We start from the raw sequence: 25,412 nt of genomic DNA on the forward strand, positions 1-25,412 counted from the left end.
TGTTAAATTTTATTTTTGTTTCTTATACTGAAATCTTATACAAACATTATATAATTTTAGGATAATAGCAATGTTATTACTAACTACATAATTACTGAAAGCAGTGTAAGCCTCCTTCGTACTTCTTTTTTTGTCCTTTGGAATGTATTTTACCAAGGGTGTACAGTCAAATTACTGTGTTTTAGAGGTGTTTAAGTACCTCTCTATGTGGTTTAACTCAATACACAGATTCATTTTGTGTTTGAAGAACAGCTTAAACTTTTTTTGTTTAAATTTGTCATATAATTTTGTTTTAAAACTTTATTATGGGACAAGGGACATTCAAAAAAGTCTAGCTTCTGGCCCCCTTCCCCTTCCCTCTGTCTTATTCTTTCCTCCCATTTGGAGGTAGTCATTTTTTAGTTTTTATCCTTCCATTAAAAATTGTAAATATAGCAATTATATAAAATATTTATACAATATCTGCCTCTGTATTCTTTCATCTTCCTTTAATATGGTGTCATACTGTTTGTTTTTTCTGCCTTGCTTTTTTCAGTATATCCTGGATATTTATCATATATCTTGGATATTCCACAGTAGCATTGATAGATATTCATTCCTCAAAAAAATTTTAAAATTGTGGCAAAATATACATAATATAAAGTTTACCATTTCAATCATTTTTAAGTGTGCAGTTCAGTGGCTTTACATACAATCATTTTGTTATGTCATTACATCCTTCTTCAGCAATTTTTCAGCTTCCAGAACTGAAGCTGTACCCATTAAACTATAATTCCCTGTTCTCCTTTCCCCTAGTCCCTGGCAACCTCCACTCCATGTTTTTTCTTTCTCTTTGAATTTGACTGCTCTGGTATCTCGGATAAGTAGAATCATACAATATTTGTCCACTTGGGATTGGCTTACTTCACTTAGCATAATATCTTCAAGATTCATCCATGTTGTAGCATGTGTCAGAATTTACTATCCTATTTAAGGCTGAACAATATATCATATCTTGTATTTATGTACCAAACATGTAGCTTAACCATTCAGTGATTAGACATTTTGATTGATTCCACCTTTTGGCTCTTATGAATATAGCTGCTGTGAATATGGGCATACAAAAATATCTGTTCCAGTTGCTTCTTTAAATTTTGGGGTTTATACCCAGAAGTGAAATTTCAGGGTAATTTGATAATTCTATGTTTAATTTTTTGAGACACAATTTGTACTGTTTTGTATAGCAGCTGCTCCCTTTTACATTTCTTCCAGAGGTGCACAAGGGTTCCAATTTCTCCCACATCCTCACCAATGCTTGTTATTTTCTGGGTTCTTGTTTTTGTTTTTATTTTCTTTTTTAATAGTAGCTGTTCTCATGGGTATGTCCTTGTCCTCATTTTTAAACTTCAATTCCAGTTGAAGGACATTTGCTTTTTTGGACACCCCGCTCCCACAGCATATGGAGTTCACAGGCCAGGGATCAGATCCTAGCCTCAGTTGCAGACTGTCCTGCAGCTGTGTTGGTGCAGGATCCTTAACTCACTGTGCCTGAGCTTGGGATGGAATCTGTGTACCAGCTCTCCGGAGAGGTCTTGGATCTCGTTTTGCCACAGTGGGAACTCTTAGCATTTGCTTTTAAAAGCAGAGCTTGCTTTTGGAAGCAGAGCTTGTCCTTATTGATCTTTATAGGTTCACCACCTAACAGTGCCTAACACATAATAAGTGCCAAATAAATATTTGAATGAGTTAATGAACTTTATAAATTGTGAATTCCATAAGATGTAGTAGTAGTCATGGTTGTGGTTATAGTGGATAAGCACTTAATCTCCTTGTAAATAGTGGTGGGTTTATAGGGGATGGTAATGGTAATCCTGATACCAAAGATACCACTTTCCTGTGAACACTAGTGTTTTTTACTCTGCCCCCCACTTTGGGATCAAAGTGACTTGAAGCTTTCAACATTATGTGTTTAAACTTATAAGTAGGGTAATTAAGTAAAAGAATAAAGCAACCCAACTTTCCTATCTCTAGACCTTTCATATTTCTTCTGCCTTAATAGTCTCACCTCCATCTTTGCCTGTGAAAATTCTAATGGTTGTAACTCAATACATTAGTAAGAAAAAAAATGGAGTCAATAACAAAATATTGTGTGGAGTCTTACTGTTTTTATTGAAGAAAAAAATTATATTCACGTTCATATAGAGTAAGTGATCTGGGAAGATTTTTGCCAGGGCCAACAGTGATTATTCCTGAATTAGCATAATATATTTGTGTTTTCTATGCTTTTTATTTAATGTTTGTATTTTCTGATTTTTCTGTGAGAAACACATTATGCTTTAGAATAGTAAAATTAGTATAGAAAGTTTGTTTTTAAAAATCCTCCCCCCAAAATCCCAGTTGTCGTTTTTGGTCAAGCTCCCAGTTGTAGTGTGTAAGAGTATTTATTAAACATGTTTTGGTTGATAACTGAAATTTAAGGAAAAAACTTGGTAAATACCATAAATAGGCATAAAGTGCTAAGAGGATTCAAAAGAGAGAAGGATCATATGTGGAAGGGATCAGTTGTAGAAGATATTTGAATGTACCTTGAAAGACAGATAGCTTTTGTTTTTAAGAGAATACTGCAATATATCGCTATGTATCAGTAATTAACATTTTGGTGGATAGGTTTTGTAGGAAATTAAATTTCTTTGATTATATTTATTTTTGAAATTCATGGCTGTGTCTTTAGAATACATGTGTTATCCGTCAGATTTACTTCCCTTATTATCTTTTATTTAGGTTAATATTAATAAGACGGTTTTCCCTAAGCAAACACCCATCTAGTGAAGTGGATTTGAAAGTCTATTGTGTGACAGGCAAACCAGCCAGGAATTAAGAGACTTCTAAATTGAAGAATGTACACATAAGTAGTGGAGAATTCATTGCATTTATTTATTTCTGACTTGAGGGAAAAAAATAGTTTTAAAATTTTAATTGGTTTTCTTGTGTGGCAAATCATTTTAAAGGATTGCCTTAAAATATTTATTTTAAATTATGAAGTGTGGTAGAATTTGGTTTGTAAAGTTTTATCTTTTGAGACAGACTGTAATTCACAACCATTCATATTTGAGATATTAAACATTTACTTCCTAAAGAAAAGTTAAATTTTATGGGCTGCTCTGGGAACTCCCCTTTGTCTTAAGAATATAAAACATGGCTCCTGTGATAATTTCGTCTTGCAATCCAACTCAGTGAAAGACTTTTCGAAAGTATTTAATATAAGATTGTAAAAGAAAAGCAAATCTATAGGATTAAAGGCATTTTAGAGACCTAGGATTTTATTTATATATTTACCTATATATTATTTATTTTATATTATATATATATTGCTTATTTTATATACATAAAAGTTTTAGAACTTTTTCATTAGGAGTTTTTTTGTTACAAAAAAGTTTTTTAAAGGTCTTATTTTTAATGACTTAAAATTATTCTAAAAATTGTTTTTGAATAATTTCTTACTCTAATTTGGATCTGAAATAGAATGAATACTATTTTAAAATTTTCAAGGCTATTCCACATTTGGTTTCACATTTAGTGAATTTAGTCATAATATTCCCAAACCCAATAGGATGCAGTTTCTATGGTTATCAGACCCTTTTTTAGAGTGACAAAGATTGGAATTCTGATTCTCATGAGTCAAATTTTGGCCTTTGACTCTGTCCCCTTTTTACACCCCTTGCTAAGCTTGGGCTGTTGCTATGCTTGAAGGCTTGTCAGCCAGCAGGTTCCTATGGTAACAGGAATGGAAATTTTGAAGAAGAAAGAGAATGAGACACAAAGGCTTAGTTGATTTGAATTTGAACAAAGAATAGAAGATTCCATGTCATGCACCTTTGTTGAAGAAACCAAAAATTTAATTTTAGAAAGTTACTTTTCAGTTTGTAAACTTCCTGTACCTTGGTGTCTTTATTTATTGAACAAAAGTATTACTGTTTAAGGAAGTACTCAGTAATAATCTTTAAAAAGTTTAATGGGCTAAAGTTTCTTTTTTCTGCTTTATGGAACTTTAATAGTATTCTTTATTTATCTTATGTATTCTCAGCTTTGCACTATTCAGGCTACCTCATTTAATTTTGATTTTACTGAGGTTAAAAATTGTTAGGGTTAAAATCAAGGCAAATTGCTTATGAAAAATACTAATTTTTTTGTTTTTTACATAACAGCTTTATTGAAGTATAATTGGTGTACAGTAAATTGCACCCATTTAAAATGTTCAGTTTGATGAAGTTTAACAGATGTATATATTCTTGAAACCATCACTGATATAAAAGAGGAAACATTTCCATCACCTCAGAAGATTCTTTGTGCGCCTTGGTAGTCCAGCCCCCTGAGTTGACCCCTGTTCTAAGCCACTACTGTTTTGCTTTGTGTCTATCACAAGGGATTAGTCTTTACTTTCTAGAGTTTTATAAATATGTAGTTATATAGTATCTACTTTTTTGTTTCTGATTTCTTTTACCCAGCATAATGATTTTGAAATTCTTGCATGTTTTGTTTAACAGTTGACTTTCTCACTTGGCGGTTGAAAATAGGAAATTCAGCGGGGTTCCTCATGCCCATCATATAGGCCTTCTGCAGTTTTATTAATTTGCCACTCTTTCCAAATCTCCTTTAAAGCTGTCATTTACTGGGTTCTGTATGCTATTTTATATATCTTATTTATGTGTTATTCAGACCATTTTATAGAGGAAACAACTGAAATTTAGGGAGGTTACATAGAACAAATTGGTTAAGCTCAAGGGCTCTGGATAAGAATGCCAAAGTTTAACTTTCAGACTGTGCGTTGTATCTGTGTGATCTTGGGCAAGCTACTTAACTTTCTGTGTCTCGTTTTCTTATGTGTTAGAAAATGAGATTACTAATAATAGTACCTGCCTTATGGGACTGTTGAGAGGATTAAATAAGACATGTGAGGCACTTAGAACACTGCCTGGCCTGTAGTGTCATAAATGCTGGCTGAAATACAGCACAAGGTACTTAATGCTAAGTATCAGAAGCATAAGCTTATAGCTTTAGACTCACTGCAAGCCACGCAAAATAGTCACTCAAGTCAATTTTGTGATTCACGATAGGGCTCACAGATGGAGGTTTTGCTAACATAGTAACATAACAATATTGGATTAGTTGGTATTAGAAGTGTTGCTGAATACCAAGCCAGATGTATATATGCATATATGTATGATGCATGTACATACATCAGCATGTGAATGTAGTACTTTTTTGTGTGTCCTTTTTTTTATGGCCACACCCACAGAATATGGAGGTTCCCAGGCTAGGGGTTGAATCTGAGCTGTAGCCGCTGGCCTACGCCACAGCCATAGCAATGCCAGATCCGAGTTGTGTCTGTGACCTACACTCCAGCTCATGGCAATGCCGAATCCTTAACCCACTGAGCGAGGCCAGGGATCAAACCTGCGTCCTCATGGATACTAGTCAGATTCGTTTTCTGCTGAGCTACGATGGGAACTCTTGAATGTAATACATTTTTAAACTTTGAAATTTTTTTTTTTTTTTTTTTAGGGCCACACATACAGCATGTGGAAGTTCCCAGGCTAGGGGTCGAATCAGAGCTGCAGCTGCCAGCCTATGCCACAGCAATAGCATCACTAGATCTGTGCCACATCATGCAGCAATGCTAGATCTTAACCCACCAAGTAGGGCAAGGGATTGAACCCATGTCCTCACAGATATTAGTCAGGTCCATTCATTACCACTGAGCCACAGTGGGAACTCCTTGAATTTTAAAATAATTTAGACTCATGGGAAGTTACAAAAATAGTGGAGAGAGATTCTGTGTACTGTGCCTAGTTTCCCCCAGCTTTGCTCTCTCATATAACTTAAACAGTAACCTATAAGTTAACAATGGCACAATCTATAGCCCTTAGCATATTTCACCAGTTTTTACATGTGGTCATTTTTGTGTCTGAATATGCACATGTGCATGGGTGTATATTATCTTTGTAATTTTATCATATGTGTAAATTCATGCAGCCACCACTTAAGATACAGAACAGTTTTATTACCACCAAGGAACTCCCTTGTGCTTTTCTTCTTCCTTTCCCTTTTCCTGTTTCTAAGCAACCACTAGTTTGTTCTCTTTCCCTATAATTGTGTCATTTCAAGAGTTTTATATAAATAGTATCATACAGTATGTAATCTTTTGAGATAGGCTTTTTTTTTCATTTAGAGTAATACCCTTGAGATCCATCCAAGTTGTTCCATGTATCAATAGTCATTATTTTTAATTGCTGAGTAGTAGTCCATTATAGAGATGTTCTGCAATTTGTTTAATTATCCATTGAAGGACAGTGAATTGTTTCCAGTTCTTTGCCATTACAGATAAAGCTGCTGTGAACATTGGTATACAGGTTTTTGTGCAGACATAGTTTTTCTTTTGAGGGGATAAATGCTGAGGAGTGTGATTGCTGGATCAGATGATAAACATGTGTTTGGATTTTTAATATACTGCTCAGCTATTTTCCATAGAGGTTGTGCTATTTTCTATTCCCATGAGAAGTGTATGAGAGATCTACTTTCTCAACATTCTTACCACCATTTGCTATTTTCATTATTTTTAATTTAGCTTTTCTAATATAATGTAGTGATATCTCATGCTTTAATTTGTATTTCTCTCATGGCTAATGGTATTGAACCTCTTTTCATATGTTTATTTGCCACTCATATATACTCTGATTAAATGTTCATGTCTTTTGTTCATTTGTCAGTTGAATTGTTTTTTACTTTTGAATTTTGAGAATTCTTTATGTATTTTAGATATAAGTCTTTTGTTGGACATGTGGTTTGTAAATGGTTTATCTTAGACTATATCTTGCCTTTTTATCCTTTTATCAAAGACTTTAGGAGTAGTTCCCATTGTGGTGCAGCTGAAACAAACCCAACTAGTATCCATGAGCATGGGGTTCAGTCCCTGGCCTCACTCAGTGAGTTCAAGGATCCCTGCATTGCCGTGAGCTGTTGTGTAGGTCACAGACTTGGCTCGGATCCTGCGTCACTGTGGCTGTGTAGGCCAGCAGCTGTAGCTCTGATTCCACCCCTAGCCTGGGAACTTCCACATGCTGTGGGTGCGGCCTTAAAAAAAAAAATAAAGGAAGAAAGAAAAGGAAAAAAAAAAGGACTTTAGGAGAACAGACATCTTAAATTTTAATGAAGTCCAGTTTAACAATTTTTTTCCTTTTATGGACCATGCTTTTGGTGTCACTTTTAAGAACTTTTCAGCGTGGGTCTAGAGGATTCTCTTTCTTTTTAAGTTTTATGTCTTATATTTAAATCCATGATCAATTTTTTTTTTTTTGTCTTTTTATTGTTGTTGTTGCTATTTCTTGGGCCGCTCCCGCGGCATATGGAAGTTCCCAGGCTAGGGGTTGAATCGGAGCTGTAGCCACCGGCCTACGCCAGAGCCACAGCAACGCAGGATCCGAGCTGCGTCTGCAACCTACACCACAGCTCACGGCAACGCCGGATCATTAACCCACTGAGCAAGGACAGGGACCGAACCCGCAACCTCATGGTTCTTAGTCGGATTCGTTAACCACTGCGCCACGACGGGAACTCCCCATGATCAATTTTCAGTTAATTTTTATAAGGTAAGTTTTGGGTTTTGGCCTGTGAATATCCACTGGCTTCAGCACCATTTGTTAAAAGCTTTGTCTTTCTACCACTGGGTTGTTTCTGCTTGTTTGTCAAAAATCGGTTGACTGTCCTTGTGTGGATTTATATCTGCATTCTCTATTCTGTCTTGTTTAACTTGTGTTCACCACAAATAACACAGTATCTTGATTACTGTTAGCTATATAGTGAGTCTTAAAATTAGATAGCATGATTTTTCTCACTTTCTTTTTCAGAATTCTCTCAGCTATTCTATTTTTTCTCCACATAAATTTTATTTAATTTTTTTTTGCTTTTTAGGGCCGCACCTGCGACATATGGAGGTTCCCAGGCTAGGGGTCGAATCGGAGCCACAGGTGCTGGCCTACACCTCAACCACAGCAACGCTAGATCCAAGCCGCATCTGTGACCTGCACCACAGTCTTATCGCCAATGCCGGAGCCTTAACCCACTGACCGAGGCAAGGGAACCTCATGGTTCCTAGTTGGATTCGTTTCTGCTGTGCCACAATGGGGACTCCTTTTTCATATAAATTTTAGATTAAGCATGTCTTTATCTACTAAAAATCATACTTGATTTTGATAGAAAATTCATTAAACCTAGAAATCATTTGGGGAGAATTGACATCTTTACGTGTTGAAACTCCAGTCCATGAACAGTGTTGTTATGGATTGACTTAAGTCCCCCAGTGATAATTTGAAGCCGTAACACCCAGTACCTCAGAATGTGGCCTTATTTGGAAATAGGGTCATTCCAAATGTAATTAATTGGATAAGGTTATACTGGAGTAGGGAGGGTCCCCTATTTCATTATGACTGGTGTCATAAAAGAGAATTTTGGACACAGGCACAAGTAGAGGGAAGTTAAGTGAAGAGGCACAGGGAGAATGCTATGTGAAGATTGGATTTATGTTGCCAGAAGCCAAGGAACTACTAGAAGCTAGGGAGAGATAACTGGAACAGGCTCTTCCCTAGTACCTTTGGAGGGAGCATGGCTTTGCCAACACCTTGATTTCGGACTTCACTTCCAGAAATGCGAGACCATGTGTTTCTGTTGTTGAAGCCAATTAGTTTGTGGGACTTTGTTACAGCACCCCTAGCAAACTAATACAAATATATAGCTGTCCATTTATTTATATCTTCCTTGATTTCATCAGCATTTTATAGTTTTTAGCATAAAAGCCCTATATATGTTTTGTTGGATCTATACCCAGGCGTTCTTTAAGAAAATAAATGTGATTATAAATGTATTGTTTTAATTTAGTTTCTACATGTTCATTATATAAAAAATATAATTGTATGTAGAAGTACAGTTTTTTGGTGTGTTTCTCTTATATTCTGCAGCCTTGTTGAACTTACTAGTTCTAGGGCTAACAAGCTTTTTTATTGGTGTTTTCGGTGTGATTTTTAAAAATATTTTATTATTTTATTATTTTAATTTTTTGTCTTTTTAGGGCCTCAGTCACTGCATATGGAGGTTCCCAGGATAGGGGTTGAATCAGAGCTGTAGCCGCCAGCCTATGCCACAGCCACAGCAATGCCAGATCTGAGCCGCATCTGCAACCTACACCACAGCTGCCAGCCTACACCACAGCTCATGGCAACGCCGGATCCTTAACCCATTGAGCAGAGCCGGGGATCAAACCTGTGTGCTCATGGATGCTAGTCAGATTTGTTTTCCGTTAAGTCACGACGGAAACTCCTTATTTTCTTTTTTTTACTAATTTAAAAGTGTTTTTTGAGATTCCTTAGGATGTTCTGTATGCAGCAGTGTCATCTGCATAGAGGGACAGTTTTCTTTTTCCAGTGTCTACACCTTTTATTTCTTTGTCTTGTTTTATTGTACTTGTAGGACTTCCAATACTATGTTGAATAAGAGTGGTAAGAGCAAGTATTCTTCCTATTTCTAGTCTTAGAGATAGGAATCCAGTGTTTTACCATTAAGTATGATGGTAACTGTAGGATTTTTATATATGTACTCTATCAAGTTGAGGAAGTTACCTTCTATATATAGTTTGCTGAAATATTTTAAAATCATGAATGCTTTTTCTGCATCATTTGGTATGATCATGTTATTTTTCTTTGTTAGCCTGTTGATTTGGTGGATTCCATTGACTGACTTTTGAATATTGAACCAGGTTTGGATTTGTGGAACAAAGTCTACTAAGTTGTGGTATATGATGCTTTTAATTTTATTTTTTTTTTTTGGTTTTTAGGCTGCACATGTGGCATATGGAAGTTCCCAGGCTAGGGGTTGAATTGGAGCTGCAGCTACTGACCACAGCCACGGCAACCCAGGATTCACACCTCATCTGCGACCTACACCACAACTCACAGCAACACCAGTTCGTTAACCCACTGAGCAAGGCCAAGGATCAAACCTGTATCCTTATGGGTACTAGTTGGATTTATAAGTGGCTGAGCTACAATGGGAATTCTCATTCGCTACTATTTTGTTAAAAGTTTTTGCGTTTATGTTTATGAAGGATATTGATCTGTAGTTTTCTTCTTTTGTACTGTCTTTGGCTTTAATATTAAGTAATTCTAGCTTCATATAATTTTTTTTGGAATAGTTCTCTGCTGTTTTATGGAAGAGATTGTGTAGAATTGGTATTCTTTTAAAGTTTTAGTTAGATTTTACCAGTGAAACCATCTGGCCTGGATATCTCTTTTTCAAGAGGTTATTAACTTCAAATTCTATTTCTTTAATAGTTATAGGACCATTCAGATTATCAGTTTCATCTTGGATGAGTTTTGGTAGTCTGGCTTCTGAGGAATTGGTCCACTTCATTTAAATTGTCTAGTTTATGTGCATAGAGTTGATTTCAGTATTACCTTAATATCTTTTTGGTGTCAGCAGAGTCTCTAGTGATATTTTGTCTTTCATTTCTGATATTGCTAAATTATGTTTCTGTATGTTGCGTAAAAAAAAATCATTCTTGGAGTTTCTGTTGTGGTGCAGCAGAAACAAATCTGACTAGTAACTATGAGGTTGTGAGTTCGATCCCTGACCTTGCTCAGTGGGTTAAGGATCTGGCGTTGCCCATGAGCTGTGGTATAGGTTGCAGACTCTGCTCGGATCCTGTATTGCCATGGCTGTGTTGTAGGCCGGCACTGTAACTCCAATTCAACCCCTAGCCTGGGAACCTCCGTATGCTGCAGGTGCAGCCCTAAAAAGCAAAAAAAAAAAAAAAAAAATCATACAAACATCTTAGGGAGTTCCCTGGTGGCCCAGCAGGTTAAGTATCTGGGGTTGTTGCTCTTGTGGCATGGGTCACCGCTGTGGCTCAGGCTTAATCCTTGGCCCAAGATCTTCTGTATGTCACAGGTATGGCCAAAAAAAAAAAAAAAAAAAAGTCTTACTAGAGGCCTATTAATTTTATCGATATTGTCAAAGGACCATCAACTCTTGGTTTGAGTGATTTTTTTTCTATTGCTTTTCTGTTTTCAATTTCATTTATTTCTCCTCTTTATTATTTCTTGTTGTTTGCTTGTTTTTGGTTTATTTTGCTCTTTTTGGTTATTATAAATAATGCTTCTCTGCTTTGAACATAAAAGTACAATTTTTTTTTGCTTTTTATTGGCCACTCCTGCAGCTTATGGAAGTTTGTAGGCTATGGGCCAAATTGGAGCTGCAGCTGCCAGCCTACACCATAGCCACAGCAATGCTAGATCTGAGCCACATCTGCAACCTATGCTATAGTTCATGGCAATGCTAGATCCTTAACCCACTGAACAACGCCAGGCAGCGAACCCATATCCTCATCCTTTTTAATGCTATTATAAATGAAGTATTTTAAAATTCCTTTTTCCTTTTTTAAAATTTTTTATTTATTTATTTATTTATTTTTTTGGTCTCTTGTCTTTTTAGCACTGCAGCCTTGGCATATGGAAGTTCCCAGGATAGGGCTCCAATCGAAGCTCTAGCTGCCAGCCATAGCCACACCAGATCTGAGCTGCATCTGTAATCTACACCATAGCTCATGGCTACGCTGGATTCTTAACCCACTGAGCAAGGCCAGGGATCAAACCCGTGTCCTCGTGGATCTTAGTTGGGTTAACCACTGAGCCATAACAGGAACTCCCCTTTTTCTATTTTTTTAAATGTGTTTTTTTTTCTTTTTTTTTTTTTTTTGCTTTTTAGGGCGGAACTCACAGCATATGAAAGTTCGTGTCCTCATGGATCCTAGTCGGGTTCATTACCACTGAGCCACAATGGGAATTCCTTTAAGTTCATTTTTAATGTATTTATTCCTGGAATATAGAAATACAATTGATTATTTTTCTGTATTGACTTTGTATCCAGTGTCTCTGAATTTATTTATCTGATGGTTTATATTTTATTTTGGATTTTCATTGTAACAATCATGTTTTATCAGTCTAGTTCAATTAGGAGACAGAACCACTCAATGATTTAAACAAGGGATATGTAATATAATTAATAAACTATTAAAGGAGAATAATTATAAGATAAAGAGAGAGCTCTATAGGGTTTTATAGGCCTGAAAGACAATCTTAGAAGAGGCCCCCAACCCCAAAGTCTAGACCTTAATTGTATAAGATATAATGGCAGGTCATTGGATAGCAGAGAACATTGCAAGGTTGCCTGGGCCAGAGCTGGTCCACAGTTGCCAGGCACACAGGAAGCAACCCTTCAGGGCATAGGCAAGTGTCAGCCATTACTGGGCAAATAGAGGGAATTGGGGTACTGTTGCAGGCAGGAAGTCTTGAGCATGCAGTGTAGGGCTATAGGAAGGTGGTTACTAGGCTGAGCTGGGGGTTTGAGAATGCTGAAGGACCATTTCGGACACATGGGCATAGATTTCCTCGCATTTGCACTGTAAGTAAACATTCATTGGTCCCAACCAACAGAAGCCCTCTTCATCTCCAGTATTCCTCTAACACTCTATTGAGAAAGTTTAAAATCATGCTCACAGTAAAGAAATGGTGAAAGGAATCCCATCCGTTATCACAGAGCACATATGAAAGGGGGAGTTTGGAACTGAGAGAGGCAGATATGGTAATTGGAACACATGTCATCTCTGAATAATGACAGGGTTTTTTTTCCCTTTCCAATTCGTATATCTTATATTTCTCTCTCTAATCCTTTACTTTCTATTTCTTCTTTTCTTAATGCACCAGTGAGGACTTCCAGTACAGTGTTTAATAGAGTGGTGGTAAAAGATACTTTTGCCTCATCTTTGATCTCAGGATGCTTTCAATAATTTACCACAAGGAGTTCCCTAGTAGCCTAGTGATCAAGGATTCAGCATTGTTGCTGCTATGGCTTGGGTTCAGTCCCTGGCCTGGGAACTTCTGCATGGCTTGGATGCAGTCAAAAAAATAGAGGTAAAATAAAGACTTTTTAAAAAATAATACTTTATCACAAAGTATGAGGTTTGCTCTGATTTGATTTTTAGGCTTTCTATAAGATTGGGGAAGTTCCCTTAGTCTGAGAAGAGTTTTTATAATAAATGGGTACTGAATTTCATCAAATGCTTCTTGCGCCTCTATTAAATAGATTGTGTGATTCCCCCCACCTTTTCTGTGAATGCCATTAATTGCATTAATTGATTTTTCAAATGTTAACTAGTATTGTATCCTTGGAAAAAAACTTTGGTGTGGTATATTATTCTTTCTTATATTCTGGATTAATTTACTAATTTGGAATATGATTTTCTTTATAGTCCCTGTCAAGGTTTTGTTATAAAAATTATGCTGATTTCATGAGTTGGAAAAGGTTCCTCTTTTCCTTTTTTGGTAAGAATTTGTGTATGATTGCTTTAACTTCTTCCTTAAATGTTCAGTAAAATTTTCTAGTGAAACCAACTTGACTTGGAGGGCTTTTGGGGGGGATAGTTTCTAATGATGGCTTAAATTTCTTCATAGCTAGATTTCTTTTATGATTTTTGGAAAATCGTGTGTTCCCCCCCTCCCCAAGGAATTAGTTCATTTCATCATAACATGTCAAATTTATTATTTATAGTACCCTATTTATTTTTCTAGTAATGTACTTTTCCTTTATTCCTGATACTGGTAATTTATGGGTTCTTTTCTCTTTTACTTATTATTGCATTTCCTCTACTTTCAGTTTGGCCATATTTTTTTTGGCCACACCTGTAGCATATGGAAGTTCTCAGGACCTGAGCCACTGCAGAGACAACACCGGGTCCTTAACTTGTTGTGCCACAGTGGGAATTCTGGCTATTTTTCTAGCTTTTTAAGATGAAGCTTATCTTTGACTGTTTTTCAGGCTTTCTTATTTTGTGATACATGCATATCTGGTTATAAATTTCTCTGAGTATAGCTTTTACTGACATTTTGTTGTCTTTACTATATAATTCTGTATATAGGTTATATCTATACACATAAAAATGTAATATATACAGTTTAAGTTTCAGTTATGATTTCCTTTGTTGATTTTGGATTATTTCGATTTTTTTGTCTGATTCCAATTTCCAAGCAGCCAAACAGTTGGTATTTTCTAGGGTGGTTTTTTTTTTGTTTTGTTTTTTTTTAATTGTCACACCCACAGCACATGAAAGTTCCTGGGCCAGGAATTGAATCCAAGCCACAGTTGAGACCTATACCACATCCGTGGCAGCGCCAGATTCTTTAACGCACTGTGCCAGCCAGGGATTGAACCCATACTGCCACAGCTACCCCAGCACTGCAATTAGATTCTTAACCCACTATACCACAGCCAGAACTCTGTAAGGTTCTTTTTGTAGTTGATATCTCCCTTGATTCCATTTTAGTCGTAGAACATTCTCTGAATGATTTTAGTACTTTAAAGTTTGTTTTGGGAGTTCCCATTGTGGCTCAGCAGAAATATCCATGAGGACGCAGGTTTGATCCCTGGCCTCACACAGTGAGGTGTTGCCATGAGCTGGGGTGTAGGTCACAGACGTGGCTTGGATTCTAGTGTTGCTGTGGCATAGGAAACCTCCATATGCCAAGGGTGCGGCCCTAAAAAGACAAAAAAAAAAAAAAAGTTCGGCTTATTTTAGGCCAGTTTTGTTAAAAATTCCATGAGGTTCCACTCACCGTTGGATGCTATGATTATCAGTATGTCATTTAGGTAAAATTTGTAGTTGACTTGTTTAGATTTTCTCATACAACTTCTTATTGAGAGAAGTATATCAAATTCATTCTACTTGTGGATCTGTGTAGTTCCCCTTTCAGTTCTATTTTTGATTAAAATAATTTGAAGTTGTGTTAATTGGTGTATATATGTCAAGATTTGCCTTTTAGTCTTTGTTAATTGATTCTCTTATTTTGTCTTTAAGAAATGACCTTCTTTATTTCTGGGAACACTCCTTGGCATAAAGTCTACTCTTTTTTAAATTAGTTCTTTCCTTGTTTATTGTTTGCTTTCTTTTTACTTTTAACTCTCTCTTTATATTGAAGGCATGACTTTTAAAACAGAATAGCTTTTTTTCCATTTTAATTTGTACTTAGTCCAACAATCTTATTATTTGATTTCAGTTTTTCCAAACTGTTTTGCATTCTTTTTTCTCTGTTATATAGAGTTCTTTTGTATTATTCCATTTCTCTCTTTATTACCTTTTTTTTTATGTTCACACCCATGGCATGTGGGAGTTACTGGGGCAAGGACTAAACCTGCGCTGCACTTGCGACTTGCACCACAACTACAGCAGGTAGCTGCACCACAAGGGAACTTACTTTACTACCTTTTTAGTTGTGTTCTTTTATTGGCTTACCCTAGAAATTATATGTACCCTTGACTTATAATATTCTAATAAAAATAATAACTATCTATAATTACTCTCCTACCAGTGTTCCTATCTTCCTGTATTTATCATTTTATTATTACACATTTCAGTTTATATGTATTTTGTATGTATTTTGACATTATTTTTTGTTTTTTCAAAGAGTATTCACTTATTTTTTTTTACGTATTCACCACTTTTGTTGCTTTTAATTCCTTTTGAATTTTCATCTTAGATTATTTTTCTTTTTTACCTTTATTGCAGGTTTGCTCATAACTAATTTTCTTAGTTTTTATCTGTCTGAAAATATGTTTATTTTGTGTTCACTCTTAAAGGGCATTTTTGCTGGCCATAGAATTGTGGTGAGCAATTGTTTTTTCTCAGCTCTTTAAATAAGTCATTCTTTTATTTTCTAGTATTCCAAAGTCCTTGTTCTGTTGAAGGTAAGGTGTCTTTTTTCTCACTGGCTGCTTTTAAGATAGTTGTCTTTGATTTTCAGTATTTTAAATGAAATATGCCTAGGTGTGAGAAGATTTTTTTTTGTGTGTGTGTGTGTTTTGATTTTTTTGTTGTTGTTCTTACTTTTATTTTGCATTTATTCTTCTGGGGATTTGCAGAACTTTTTGAATTTGTAGATTGTTGTCTTTAATCAGTTTTGACAAATCATAGCCATCATCTTTCTATATATTGTCTCTGTTTCCTCTTTTTTTCAGATTCCAGTTAAATATATCTTAGACTTTTTAACATGTTTTACTTGCTGTTACACTCTTTTCTGTATTTTTTGTCTATGTGCTTTTGGTTGAATGTTTTCTATTGCCTTGTTTCCCATTTTTCCAATTCTACTTTCTGATATATCTAATGAGTTCTTAATTTCATTTATGTATTTCATTTATAGAATTTCCATTTGGTTCCTCTTATGATAGATTCCAATTTTCTGGAATTCTTCATCTTTGATTTTCTTGAACATATTTCTTATATACAGTCTTATGTATTAAGTCCAACAGCTAGATTAACAAAACATTGTAATTTTTTTCTTTGTTTTTCAGTCATATGGTCCTGTCTCTTAGAATGCCTAGAATTTTTTATTGGGTAGTAGACATTACAACATGTTGGTGAGGGTCCACATGATGTTATATTACTCCAGAGAAAGTTCACCCTTTCTTAGATTTAGTAGATAAATGGGGGCAGATTACCTTAAATTCAGTGAGGTACTGAGCTGAATTAAGGCTGAGTTTCAGTTTTGTTTTGTTTTGTTTTGTTTTTGTCTTTTTACCATTTCTTGGGCCACTCTCGTGGCATATGGAGGGTCCCAGGCTAGGGGTCGAATGGGAGCTGTAGCCACCAGCCTATGCCAGAGCCACAGCAACGCGGGATCTGAGCTGCATCTGCAACCTACACCACAGCTCACGTCAACACCGGATCGTTAACCCACTAAGCAAGGGCGGGGACCGAACCTGCAACCTCATGGTTCCTAGTCGGATTCATTAACCACTGCACCACGACGGGAACTCCTGAGTTTCAGTTGTGATAGATCTCTGCCTTCCTCTTATTTGCATCTGCTACTGAAGTGTAGCAAGGGCTACAGCCCAGAGTATGGAATGTTCAGTTCCCCTGGCAGGACCTAAACCTCTAATTTGTGTTTTTTCAGTCTGATAAAACTACCAGAATTTTGCACCCTGCTTTTATTCCTGCTTAGTTTCTTAACTTCCTTTCCAGTGCAACTTCAGAAATTTCAGATGTCTTGAAAGGAAAATTGCCTCTGTGTCAGGCACAATCCTAGGTACTTTCCCCTTTTCACCTGTCTTGTTCGTTTCATTTTGAATTTTGTCTTGCAGGACTGCCAAAGCTCTGCTGATTTCTTCATTCTCTAGCACCAGGCTAGGGAAAGCTTGATTCTCAGCCTCTAGCCTTACATACAGTTCAACAAATACCTCTTTGAAAAAAGTGGCTGCCCTTATCAAGCCACCTCTCCATGCTTCCCCTGCTCTCTGGATTGTTGATCATCCTAGTTCTTTTCCGGCAATAGTTCTCTAATAGCTTTAAATAGATAGTTTAAAAACTTTTTTCCTTGTGTTTTGAAGTTATTCTTGATAGAAACATTGATTTAAAACAAACTACTTTTTCATACTTAGAAGTGATAATCACATATAGGTTATTGTTATACATCAATTATCACATCCCTTATACAGTTTTAACTTCTTTGACATCAGTTTCTATAAGTGACTCTTGGTTTTCTGACTGTGTTTTGTATAGAAGGCCTCTGAAAAATGTTACATATCAATGTAGAAATAAACTGTTTTTAGTTTTTTGGTTTTTTTGGCATTTAGGACCACACCCAAAGCATATGGAGGTTCCCAGGCTAGGACTCAAATTGGAGCTATAGCTGCTGGCCTTTGCCACAGCCCCAGCAACGTAGGATCCAAGCTTCATCTGCAACCTACACCAGAGCTCATGGCAACGCCAGATCCTTAACCCACTGAGCAAGGCCAGGGATCAAACCTGCATCCTCATGGAGGCTAGTCACATTTTTAACCACTGAGCCATGACGGGAACTCTTAAATTGATTGATTCTTAATAGAAAGACCTGGTGGTGAGAACATCCGCTATCAGTTCAAAGTCATTAATACTTGAGACTGTTATATAACAAGTGGAAAAAAATATTTGGATAGTCAAAAGCCCACATGTACATTTCTTGGCATATTCGATCTATTCCTGTGGTTATAATGATAACCACAGGAATAGATCGAATGGTTTTATGGTTTTATGTTTGGGGCTACTGTTTTTTCCTTTAGTTTTCTTAATATCAGCTTAGTGTTAGTTCTGTTTATAGCATGTGATTTCAGAGTTGAAAGAACTCCATTTAAAATTTTTTTTAATGTAAAAATAATAAAATATGAGACATTGGTGAAAGATCTCTTCTCTACCTCCCACCCTCAAAATATGTACTACTGTGTATAACTACTGCTCTTCCTCCCCATCCTTTCTTTTCACTTCTTGTCTTCTCTCTCCTATTGATAACACATTAATTGAAGAAAATGTAGAAATCAAATACATAAAAAGAAGAATATTAAAATATCTTGTGATCCCATCACCAAGCAGTAATCATGCTTCTGAATGTTTGACATATCTTTTGTGGATTTTTCTGTGTAAAAATAGATCATATTGTTATCAGTGGTTCTTAGCCCTGCATTTTCATTTACTGTCACCTGGAACAATTAAAATACACGTATGGATTCTGGGATACACCTCAGACATAACCAAATCAGAATCTCCAGGGGGTAGGGCTAAGAGGGTTTTGTTGGAAAAAAAGAAAAACTCCCCTTTAGACATTAATGGCTTTCAGAAATCTTTTTAAATAGAAAGTGAAATGAATATTGCCATATTATATAACTTTAACTTTTATGCAACTCTTTAATGATTTCAGTTTTAACTTTTTCCTAGCCATTCCACCCTATGGTGAATCTGGATTGTTCTCGGGATTTCCGGCCATTTCTTTGTGCACTCTATGCTCCTATTTGTATGGAATATGGACGTGTCACACTTCCCTGCCGTAGGCTGTGTCAGCGGGCTTATAGTGAGTGTTCGAAGCTCATGGAGATGTTTGGTGTTCCTTGGCCTGAAGATATGGAATGTAGTAGGTGAGAAAATCATAGATTTTTATTGATCATTACTTGTGTTGCAGTATATTTAAAATTATTTGTCTTCTAGTTCATAAGTTTTTAGGTTTTTTGAAGTGTATATATTGTAATTTTGAACAACAGTTTCATGGCTCAGAACTGTTTATTTCCTTAGGAATTTGGAAGCACTAAATGAAGAAGGTGGAAAAAAGAAAAATGTTTCTATGAGGAAATTTTTAAATAAGAAAAATGTAATTAAGATATTAGGTTGATTTCTCATCCTTAAAAATTTTTTTCTGGTTATAAAAGTAATTCCACTTATGAAATATTAGAAAATACAGAGAATATAATCATTTGTTACCTCATTATTAAATATCTTTAATGATGATTTAATGGGACTCGAATATCTTTATGATTTAAATATATTAATCACTATGGTAGTTCTGTCAGTTCTGTTTTTCTGTCATGTATTGACATACCCAGAGCCAGAAAATGTCAGATACTTTTCTTTCCTTTTTTTTTTTAAGGGCCGCACCTTTGGCATATGAAAGTTCCCAGAACAGGGGGTCGAATCGAAGTTGCAGCTGCTGGCCTATACCACAGTAACACCAGATTTGAGCTGCATCTGCAACCTCCACCACAGCTCATGGCAGCGCCTGATCATTAACCCACTGAGCAATGCCAGGGATCAAACCTGTGTCCTAATGGATACTGGTGAGGTTCGCTGAGCCACAGCAGGAACTCCTCAGATACTTTTCAAATCGCTTCCAGTATGTAGATTTGTAAGCGTTTCCTAAAGCTTTGAGGATATTGACTAGAGAATTTTACGGATTTGTATGAGAGAATGTTATTATTAACAGTAATGTATACAGTAGTAACACTGTATTTCTTGTATAATAATGTTGTACCTTTTTGTATTCTTAAGTATTTCCAGGATAAAGAATGTGATGCATACTTATGTAACTTTATTATCTAACTGTCGAGTTTTAATATTTTGTGATATTTGCTTCAGATTTTTTTTAACAAATACAATACAGATAGAGCTGAAGCTTCCTTCCTTAGTATACATTTTGATTTCATTTCCTTCTTTCCTCCCCAGAAATGAGATAATCATCATGTTAAATTTGCTATTAATCATTTCTGTCTTTGTTTTTTATACTCTTACTGCATATATTCTCAGGTATAAATAACATTAAATTTTCTTACATGCATCTATATTTATGTTTGTTAAGTCTAAGTCATTCCTCTTTATTGCTGTATAATGGCCAATTGTATTACTGCCCTTTCATTATTTAGCCATATCCTAATGATGATGATGGTCATTTAAGTTATTTCCAGGTTTTTACTAGGCAGTGCTACACAGAACATTCTTTTCACTTCATGTTTAAAATTTGTTTATCGTCTGACAGTAGCCCTTGGAGATAGGTAAAAAGCAGATGTTGTTACTCTTGACAGATGGAAAAACTTAAGGAATGAAACATATATTAGTTACTTGTAGTTAGTTCCCTGGCATTTTGCTTTTTCATATATATATATTTTTTGCCTTTTCTAGGGCTGCTTCCCGCAGCACATGGAGGGGCTCCCAGGCTAGGGGTCCAACTGGAGCTACAGATGCCAGCCTACGCCAGAGCCACAGCAACGCGGGATCCAAGCTGCCTCTGCGACCTACACTACAGCTCACGGCAACACCAGATCCTTAACCCACTGACCAAGGCCAGGGATCAAACCTACAACCCCATGGTTCCTAGTCAGATTCATTAACCACTGCGTGGCGACAGGAACTCCTATTTCCCACTATTTAACATGTTCTTTTATCTAGCTCCATCAAACCATTCATTCATCCACTCTGCCCCCCAAACCTGATAACATTTATAATCCCTTTTTTATTTTTATTTATTTATCTCTTTTTATCTTTTCTAGGGCCACTCCCTCGGCATATGGAGGTTCCCAGGCTAGGGATCTAATTGGAGCTGTCGCCACTGGCCTATGCCAGAGCCACAGCAACTTGGGATCCGAGCCACGTCTGCGACCTACACCACAGCACCACAGCTCATGGCAACACCGGATCCTTAACCCACTGAGCAAGGGCAGGGACCGAACCCGCAACCTCATGGTTCCTAGTCGGATTCGTTAACCACTGCGCCACGATGGGAACTCCTATAATCCCTTTTTTAAAAGTCTGTAAATGTCTTGGTATTTTAACAGCAGTTATGAATTGCCTGGGCTGGAACCCTATTTTATCTTTTTTGTATCTAACTCTTTTGTTTATTTTTTTATTGTAATAGATTTTATACATGTGTAGAAATCTGATTATGATCTGTGTTTTGATAGGATTAAAACTGTTTTATGTCTCACTATTATCTGGGATTGCCTAAGTCTGAAATCTTAAATTCTGGCAAACTGACGTTTCATAATAAACCTTTCATTCTTCCACATCTCCCATATCCTTGTTCCTACTACATTTATTTTTCAACCTCATAGACATACCCCCAGACATTTGGATTCCCTCTCCCCATGAGCCCCCTTCCTGATCTTATTTATTTTCTTACTTGAGTTAAGCTTTGTTGTCTGTCACATAAAATAATACTTTTGCTAGCAATTTCAACTCATACCTTCCACTGTACTGGCACAGATGTCCAGGTGGATTAATTCAGCTACTTTGCTACAAATTAATTATGCTGCATATTTAATGATTTAAACAATAGCAGTTCTATTTGCTCTTTGTCTTTGGTCAATTTCTGATTTGATCAACAGGAAAATTTCTATTCATTCTGCTTAGCATCTATATCAAACCCCATATTTCACCTTTATTCTGTATTTGACCCTTATCCCCTCAACCTCAGACTTTCCTCCCTTCCTGAAAATCCATTAGGCCATTTGTGTAAACTATTATGGTCTGCCACATCTCAGACTAGTCCTTCTCAGTTTCCTTTAATGCATCCCCTTCCTCTTTTTGATGTTTCCTAGAGTTCTGTTACTGTTCTCTTTGATTCTCCATGCTTTCCCTGGATAATCATCACACTGATTTTAACTCTTATTCATATGATGATGACTCCTAAATCTAAATCTTTAGCCTCAGCATCTTTCTGCTGAGTTCCAAATCTACATATCTAGCAGCCATTGGACATTCTAGTCTGCATTTGCCTCAAATACCTCAGTATCAACTTGTCTAAAATTGATTTTATTCCCTGCTCATTTTTCTTTTTCTTTTTTTCTTTTATTTATTTATTTATTTATTTATTTTTGTCTTTTTAGGGCCACACCAGTGACATTTGGAGGTTCCCAGGCTAAGGGTCTAATTGGAGCCGTAGCTGCCGGCCTGCACCACAGCCGCAGCAACACCAGATCGGAGCCTCGTCTGTGACCTACCCCACAGCTTATGGCAATGCTGGATCCTTAACCCACCGAGCAAGGCCAGGGATCAACCCTGTGTCCTCATGGATGCTAGTCAGATTCGTTTCTGCTGAGCTATGTTGGGAACTCCCTCCTTGCTCATTTTTTTATTCCTTGGAAGGCATGTTCATCCTTCATTGACCTAAGCTCCCACATCCAATCAGTTATAAATTCTGTTGCTGTTATCTAATTTCATGTCTGTTTCATTCGCACTATTTTATCTGATTTTATTTATGGCTTAACTGATAGCTCTGCTCTCATTTTTTGCCCAGCTCAAGATGTAGCCTCTGTTCTTATGGAGTTAAAATTCTAGTGGTAGTGATAGGAGATAAATAAATAATGTCAAATGGTAATGAATGCTAAAGAGAAAGGATAGAAGTGGGTGATAGTAATACAATATGGAGGAACAGAAGGACTCTTATTTTCTATGGAGTTACTGGGGAAAGACAAAGAGGCCATGGATCAGGGACCTGAATGAAATGAGAAAACAAGTTATACAGATAACTTGGGAAGAATAGTCCAGGTAGAAGAAGCAGAGCAACAAATGCAAGGCCCTGAAGTGGAAGCATGCTGGTATACTCACAGAACAATAAGGAGACCAGTGAGACTGGAGCTCAGTAGGGTAGAAGAGAAGGAAATAAGATCAGAAGATTACTGGGGTGGAGTCTTTATAGCTCTGTTAGGGAATTTTGATTTGACTGTGAGTGAGAAAGGAAGCCATTAGAGGATTTTGAGCACTAGAGACATGATCCTGAGCACAGGAGTGGAATTTCTTTAAAGGATCACTCTGGCTCTTGTATGGAAATGGAGAAGTCCAGGGATGAGGTATTAATGGCTCAAACTGGGTGGCCACAGTGGAGGAAATGAAAAGTGGTCAGATTCTGGATATATCACAAAATAGAATGGCGGGAATTGCTGGTATGTTGTGAGGTGAATATGAGAGAAAAGGGATTTCTAGGAGGATCCCAAGATTTTTTGGCCTGAGCACCTAGAAGAATGGAATTACCGCTTGAGGAGTTGGAGAAACTAAGGAGTGGAAATCAACAGTTTGGTCTTAAAAGGGATAAAGAGTGAGGGGTGTGTTTATGTTGAATTGGCATTTAGATGAGTAAGTATATCTATGGAGTTCCCACTATGGTGCAGTGAGATCAGCAGTGTCTTGGGAGCACTGGGACGCAGGTTCAATCCCTGGCCCAGCACAGTGGGTTAAGGATCTGGTGTTACCACAGCTGCAACCTAGGTCACAACTGTGGCTTGGATCTGATCTCTGGCCTGGGAGCTCCATATGCCATGGGGCAGCCGAAAAAAAACCATAAAAATATATGGTGTTACTTTGTATGGTTTTAAGTTTTAGATCAGTGTTTATGCATGCATATATACACATGCATACATATATATTTCTGGAATGTGCTTACTTCTCAAACACTACCTTCTGTCACAAGTCATTCTTCATGCCCCAGCAATACCTAACACACCCTGTTCAAACCTTAGTGTCTTGGCTTACATTTCTTGCTAGAATACTGATTGGCATACTGCCAGTACTGGCAAATACTGATTCCAAATCCTCTATTGAAGGATTTATTCTATGAAGTCTTTCCTAACCTCTTTCCCTGAAATGATTAATCCTTCTCTATATCTTTTTTGTACTTAATGTAGGTTTTGATTGCTTCATATTACACTGTATTTTGTATTTTGTGCTGTTTACAAGTTTGTGCCTCCCTATAGACATAAGAATAGAGATCCTTGGTTTTTGTTGTTGTTCTTCTTCTTCTGTTAAAGCCCTGACATACTGCAGAATTCCAGTAAATGCCAACATGCAATAAGTTTCTGCCATTTGGCTTTATAATCCAAGTCCTATGAGTAAAATGTTTTTGCATTAGAAAATAAAAGATTAATCAGCTTCAGTGTAGGGTTATGCATATATTTGGCAAACTTCATATTAGTGATAGTTTCTTGGAAACTTTGATGAACATAACTACTAAATATCTAGTTTGTGGGAGTCTGAAGGCTAAGAAACTGATGCTGGCAAGAAAATTGAAGATGCAGGAAGTTCGTGAGACTAGTATTCTCACTTGTATTCCTCAACACAATCCTGTTTTCTCCATCCTAAGGCTATGACACTTTCTCAAGTCTGGAAAATTGTTAAAATGCAGATTTTTTGAGCCCCAACATAAGCATGCTGAATTAGTATTTGAGGATGAAGGGACCAGGAGTTTGCATTTTAAATAACCTCATGCACTTCAAAGTTTGATAATAACTAGAATAGAGAATGAAGTGGATTGGAGAGAAATTAGTAACAGTGGGAAAAAACTAGTTGACATTAGAGACCTTAGGACTTTTATTAACCAAAATGATAAATGGAGAGTGATTTTAGTATTGAAAGAGAAGATCTAAAACTAAGCCACTTGTAAGGGTGTTTAGTGCTAATCTAACTGCCAACACTTTGGGTCATGCAGTTAGGTAAGATTTTTAACTCTTATTTTTTTAAGTAAGTTCTTTTTGAACCTGGGGTAAATTAAGGAACTATATTGTAGTAAAAGATTAGAAAAAAGTAACTTTTAGCTGCAATTGGAGCTTTTTATTTAGGTATATTTATTTTGTATATATTTATATTTTGAAATCTTACTCTTAACTGTGTGTCCTAAATAAATTGTATATAAATGGCTATGCTTGACTATTTTAACAAAGAATAATCTTTTTCTTTTTTGGCCACACCCACAGCATATGGAAGTTCCAGGGTCGGGGATTGAATCCAAGCCACATCTGCAACTTATGCTACACCTGAAACAATGCCAGATCCTTAACCCACTGCACCAGTCTATGGATTGAATCCATGCCACCACAGAGACAGTGCCAGACCCTTAACCCACTGTGCCACAGCAGGAACTCCCCAAAAGTAATCTTTTTGAAGGCAAAACAAAATTGTGTATAAGTTTTTCAATTTTTGTCAACTCTGGAAAAGCTAGTTATTTACCTATGAACAGAACATAGCTGTTTTAATTATTTCTTCTACTTATCGTATT

At 36.5% G+C, this 25,412-nt stretch overlaps 1 protein-coding gene across 1 annotated transcript in view; it reads left to right on the forward strand.

Annotated features, from left to right (window-relative positions):
- FZD3 (frizzled class receptor 3) overlaps window positions 1–25,412 on the forward strand; it is a 95,678-nt gene that overhangs the window by 23,453 nt on the left and 46,813 nt on the right. The window contains exon 3 of the mRNA XM_047761975.1: window positions 18,821–19,017. Coding sequence (XP_047617931.1) covers window positions 18,821–19,017 — 197 coding nt within the window. The remainder of the gene's footprint in view (window positions 1–18,820; window positions 19,018–25,412) is intronic.

Source organism: Phacochoerus africanus, chromosome 15, assembly GCF_016906955.1.
Source record: "Phacochoerus africanus isolate WHEZ1 chromosome 15, ROS_Pafr_v1, whole genome shotgun sequence".
In the NCBI taxonomy this organism is placed as follows: Eukaryota; Metazoa; Chordata; class Mammalia; order Artiodactyla; family Suidae; genus Phacochoerus; species Phacochoerus africanus.